The sequence below is a fragment of the Gymnoscopelus braueri genome, assembly GCF_963280865.1.
Source record: "Gymnoscopelus braueri genome assembly, chromosome: 9".
Classification (NCBI taxonomy): Eukaryota; Metazoa; Chordata; class Actinopteri; order Myctophiformes; family Myctophidae; genus Gymnoscopelus; species Gymnoscopelus braueri.
This window is the reverse complement of record NC_137610.1, coordinates 23,028,332-23,034,402: the sequence shown is the minus strand read 5'-3', so window position 1 is coordinate 23,034,402 and position 6,071 is coordinate 23,028,332. Positions and strand designations below refer to the sequence as shown.

Here is a 6,071-nt window from a genome sequence, read left to right as displayed (position 1 = left end):
ATGTTGGGACTTTTGAAACCGCAACGTGTCAGTCGTTGCGTTTCAACGCTCGTCAGAGCATTCAGCACAAACAGGAATAAGTGCTTTCTTCAGTGCTATGATACTGATCATGACATTAGGACGTTTATTCTCGACAATACAGAGATAGTGGAAGGACGAAACCTAACACCAGAGATCAAGTTGAGATTGTTCACTCCAAACTGTCGATTTTGGCATGCAAGACCAGAGCTTTGGCCTTTCTCAGACCCATTCTGGGCAATATACTGGCCAGGGGGACAGGCATTGACCAGGTACTATGTGAGAGAACTCACAAGCAGTGTGCTGAGTTAGTTTAAGGTTATGGAAATCACTCTATATACCAGTTATCACTTTTAGGTATCAGACAAGCAGTGGTGGACAGTAACTAAGTACACTTGACTTTTGAGTACTGTAATTAGTACATTTTTGGGCGGTGAAACCGCCCCTATAAGTGAGATTTGGAAAAATGTACAAATATCTTGGGCAGTGAAACCGCCCCTAAAAGTGAGGTTTGGAAATTTGTACAATTATCCTGCGCTGTGATTGGCCAATCACAATCTATTCAGGACTGTGATTGGCCAGTGTCACATGACACATGTGCATAGCCCTATATAAGCAACCATAACTTGAAAAAAAACATAAATTGGTTTTTTTCAAGTTATGGTTTCGTCCATCATAAAGAGTGTTTCAATAAATGTATTTATCTTTTGTACATGATTGATCGACTCCATTCAGTATTGTGATTAGCTAGCAAGACACCGCCCACTTCACACAGGGTGTGATTTTTTTAGTATTAATTTATTTTTAGCAAGCACATGACTTTCATTCCACTACATTTCAAATAGAAATATTGCACTTCTGACTCTCCCACTACATCTGAACTTAAACAAAAATATCTTATGAATTAACAACTTAAGTCCTAATACAATTATAGTGAAAATAGCCAATCTACTTGTGAGCTATTGTCACTATATTTTTGACAATTTCAGATTTGTTTAATTTTTTTGGGGGTAGATGTTAAAAGTTTCAACACAACAATGCATTACGTTTAAAAAGAAAATGTACTTTGTACTTTTTAATACTTGAGTATTTACATGAGGATATACTTACTATCCACCACTGCAGACAAGACAATTGCCCTGATAACATTGTTGCAACCTACGAACTTGTAAAACAGAGATCATCTTCTAACACAAGTATTCTTATATGCCACTTCTCCAGATACCTCTTGAATAATCCCGGAGTGTCTCGGGGCAAGAGAGTGTTGGATCTGGGGAGTGGCTGTGGAGCTTCAGCCATTGCTGCCAAACTGTGTGGTGCAGCACATGTTGTTGCAAATGACATCGACACTGGTGAGGCATCAACACATTCTTAATTTCTTTGTCCATCGACTCGTTTATTTGCAGTCCCCATTTAGGGTTGCAACAGTTAATCGAACTAATCGATTAGTCCGATTTGGAAATAGAAGATCTTCAAGTCCACAACTTGGCACAATGCAACACATTGTGAGCTTGTAGATCGCTATATTTGTTGTACGACAAAGTATAAAATATGGCTTAAGTGGTTAATCAGACTAATCGATTTTAGACGATTATAAAAATCTGAATTTTTGATGTTGATTTGTTGGTATATGTTTTTATAATTATATTTAAAAAATCCCTCCTCGATTAGTCGAGAAGGGATTGTCCTTTCCTGTCATTAGTCGACAAATAAAAAAAAATCTATAGAATAATCACTAGTCCCCATTTACAGTCGCAAAACATAAGTAAAATCTCACTAGAATTTGTATTTGATTAATTAGTGTCAAAACAGAAATGGATCTAAATCACCTATAGGAGCACAATGGAGACAAGTCCCCAGGACTTTTTTGTGTTTATCCTTTTAGCCTAAATGTCTGACTGTACCTCGTACTGTTTACATTTCTACTATACTAACAAAGTATTCAATCAATCAATCAATCAATCAAAATCCTGTCATTTCATTCCAGTTGCCATCGTTGCTATCCAAATGAACTGTGCGCTAAATGCTGTGGAACCACTCACTTGTGTGACTGACAATATGATTGGTTCAGAGCTGGCAGACTATGACCTCATTCTTCTGGGAGACATGTTCTATGAGGAGGCCCTAGCAGATAGCCTACATAGCTGGTTGGATCACTGCATCAAAACACATGGCACCCAGGTTTTGATTGGAGACCCAGGGAGAGCTCCACTGGAGGGACACAGGATTAAAAAGCTGCTCCGTCAACTGGCCCAGTTTGAGCTGCCTGAGTCTGTCAGAGAAGAGAACTATGGCCTCACCTGTAGTACTGTTTGGTACTACAGCCCAGAACTCTAAACTTTACCCTCTTTCCTGTCCTTACTGAAGGTAATCAGACCTTTATTGTGACAAACAGAGACATCACTATGGCCATGTGAGGTGTCATCCTAATTTATTTTTCTGGTGATGCATTTACAGCCTGTGGCCTGTTACTGAATCACTGTCTCTGAATCACCTCTTTTAGTATGCACTTTCAACCGGCATCCTGTTTCATGATTTTCATCTTAAAGGTCATTTTTTTGTCAATTATGCCTAGAGGTCCTTTCCTAGATTGGGAGCCTGGACATATTTGAATATTAAACATCAGTATAAACATATATTGAATATGTATATTCCAAATGAGCCCTAACAACAGTAGATGTATAATATCACATTGTAGTTCATTGGCAAGACAGCAGAGGGCAGCCATGCTCCATTAGAGTGACATGTTCTACATTCTAATGACTTACACCTAAATCAACTACATAGTTGACATACAAATGTTGAATAGATCCAACATTGTCATACTACCTACCTGTATTAAGAATAAATGGGTTGGCTTGTAGACGAATATCATACACTAGTGTAACCCAGGTAACTAACCAAGGTAACCAGGTAACCATGGTAACCAGACAATCAGCCTGTCAATCATTCAATCAGTCAAATCAGTATAAATGTCTGGTTACCTGGTGTCATTTCCTGCCACTCCCTCCTGAGTGTTTGTTTGCAGCGTGGTGTGCCTGCTGCTGCTGTGCTGTTTACTCTTATGCTCCTATGCTTCAATGAGTTAAAGTACATTGGTTCAGTGTCAATGGTTTGGTTGCTTGGTCATGGTACAATGTTGTGTGGTAAAATGTTGTCTGCCATTTGAACTGCTTCTGCCTTGGGCTAGTGGAGCTAGCAGTTACAAAAATGGCAGATCAACAAGGCTGAACTTGCCTTGAGAATATTTTTAGTTTAATTTTGTGTGTTATGACTTCATGTTTTGAAGTATATTTTGTATTTTATTTTCCATGAATGTATTATTTAATGAAAATCATGAAATAATGACACTAATTTATTATTTAATGAAAGTCATGAAATAATAATTTGTTGAAACTTGACCCTGGCTGTTGTACAACGATAGATTACTGATGACTTTATTTCACCTGGCCTTTTAGGTCAGGTTTTTGTGATTCGACTGGAGATCCGATCCAATGTTGATGACGAGCCTCCCAAACTGACCCAACTGGACCTGGATTCTGGAGCCTAATTCCCCACCTCCACTCTGTGTGGTAGGAACAAAGGAAAGGTTCCATGCCCCTTGTATTCTCTCCTCAAAGGAGAAAACCCCCCCCCTGAAAGATCCACTGACACTTCAGACTTTAAAGGGCCCCCATTATTTTATTTATATTTTTTTCGTTTTTTTTTTTGCAAACAAATGCTCAAATTCACAGACAGCTGGAACAAATGTGCCTAATGACAACCTAGCTGCTAATTTCTTGAGCTCCAGAGGACTGATCAGTCGCCTCCAGCTCCAGGCTCCATGGCCGTTTGATCTTCGCCCGGAACCTGCTTAGCCTCACCCTCCCCCTGAGATTGGCCAAACAGCTCGTCCTCGTCAGCGGCAGCGCCTTCGTCCTCAACCTCCTCAGACTTAGTCAATTCATTCTTCGCCGCGAACAACTCCCACGCCTCGTTAATCTCGTGGTTCACTTCCTCTTCCACCATGTCTGCAGCCTCTTCTTCATTCACCCCCTGCGCAGAGCCTTCAACCAAGCCTGGTGCCTCCTCCTGCGCCACCGCCTCCTGCGCCATCGCTATCTCTAACTTGATTTTTTCTTCCACGAGGTTACGGAGCTTTCCGTATGAATCGGTCCCCCGAAATACTTGCTTCCACACTGTTTTGATCCTTACGAAGTCCTCGTTGCTGTATGCCTTGCCTGGCTTCAGTCCCATGAAGAGCCAAAGGAGAAACCCCCCCCCCCCCCCCTGAAAGATCCACTGACACTTCAGACTTTAAAGGGCCCCCATTTTTTATTTTCCTTATAAATGCATTGTATGTTCTGAACTATTATTCTGTTCTAATACAATCTTTAAGTTGAACCTTTGTCTCTGTCTCATTCCTTGGGTTTTACACACATTGAGCTCTCCACTGAACCTAGTCTATACTAAAAGCCGTTATCCTTGTGCAACTGGCTACACTAGTCACCTAAAAGACTAGTATCACATCGCAACATAGATGTAGATCGGCTATCTTCGGCAAAGAATGGAAAAAAAGGAATGGACCTAGTAGATGTACCTTAGTTGACTGGGGGACCGCAGTCGAATAATAATTTAGGGTTTAAGTTGTTAACTCCCCTAAATGCAGAGTCTGTATGTAGAAAATCGATTTACATTCAAATGTTTAGTCTTTGATTAACAACCCCTCTACCTTAGAGATTTGTTGGATAACACAAAACAAAAGTGTTGAGACAGGATGACTGGCTTCAGGAAAATGACTTGCAACAGGGGATTTTACATAATTTCTCTAGCATTTCTTTATATTCCATGTGATCTTAAAAGGCTTGTTTGTTTTTCCTGTCTATTGCAACCTGCATGATGAGAGAAGGTGTATATAACTCCAGCAGATGTACATTTAAGGCCTTGTTTGACTAGTAAAGTGCTGGTACACTTGCTATGCACCCCATGTCTATAATGAGTTATAGCCTACTTAGAAGCTGGAACATAGGGGTTCAGAAAGAAGTACCTGGTACCAGGGGTAACCGGAACGGTCGGCACCAATACATACTCGCCCCAGCCAAATTCTGGCGACCGGAACGGTCGTACTAGGTATTTCTGGCCACTGAGTTTATTTTGTGTGGGTTATTTGCTTCAGTGAAGGGAGTTCATTGAACCTATGCTATGTATGATCACATTTGTTGTCATGTAGTAGACACTCTATTTTAAGGATGCTTAATAACATAAGCCTTTTTACCTGTCGTCGACCGCTCTAAGGTTGCCGGAATTTGACTGGGGGCGAGTAGGTATTGGTGCGACCGTTCTTGTAATCGTACTAGGTACTTTGGCCTAATGGAAAGGCAAAAGAATATACTATGCAATGGGATTATGTAATAATGGAAAAGTTTGATGTTTCTATTTAGCACCATTTGACAAAGGGGCTCTATAACATACATTTAGCACCTTTTAAGATAACACAAAAAGAGGTTCCCCTATAATAACAAGTCAAAGTCAGAGAGAATCAGGTTGAAGAGGTTTCAGTTCCAGCAGAGAATCCCAGACTTACCTTTCCCAGACCACATTAGCTACTTCTAACAGGGAGGCATTCCAAGGCCAGCGTGGAGATATGATCCTCCCACCTGGTCCTTGGTCTGCCCCGTGGTCATCTTCCAGCTGGATTTGCGTGGAAAACATCCCAAAGAACCACTTGTAGTGCTATTTAGCAGCACCATTTCTGTTTAGTGCGATAGTGTAAAGAAAGTGCCTTTTATTTTTAACAAGGCCACTTAATGAACCCTAGCATCACTGTAGTGTTTGGTTCATCTCATAATAGGCGAACATTCTGCGAAAATGGGAAAACATTAGGTGAAAATAACCGACCTACAAACTCACAATGTGTTTTAACACGACAGGTTGTGACATTAAGTCAACCAGTCTCACAACAAGTCTCTTGAAAGGGGGAGGTGGACGGAGGGTAAACAAGGACATAAAGCACAAGATAGATCTTGGTCAATATTACATGGAAACAATACATTGTAAACAGTTAAGCATTTAGC

The 6,071-nt window shown here is 40.6% G+C and overlaps 1 protein-coding gene across 1 annotated transcript; it reads left to right on the top strand.

The window, feature by feature from the left end:
- Positions 1–2,583, top strand: etfbkmt (electron transfer flavoprotein subunit beta lysine methyltransferase; the record flags this gene model as incomplete). Its single annotated transcript, XM_080438073.1, has 3 exons — positions 1–290; positions 1,240–1,370; positions 2,006–2,583. The coding sequence occupies 3 exons, from the start codon at positions 1–3 to the stop codon at positions 2,353–2,355; spliced, it is 771 nt and encodes a 256-aa protein (XP_080294199.1). The 3' UTR covers positions 2,356–2,583.
- Between the last annotated feature and the right edge of the window lie 3,488 nt (positions 2,584–6,071).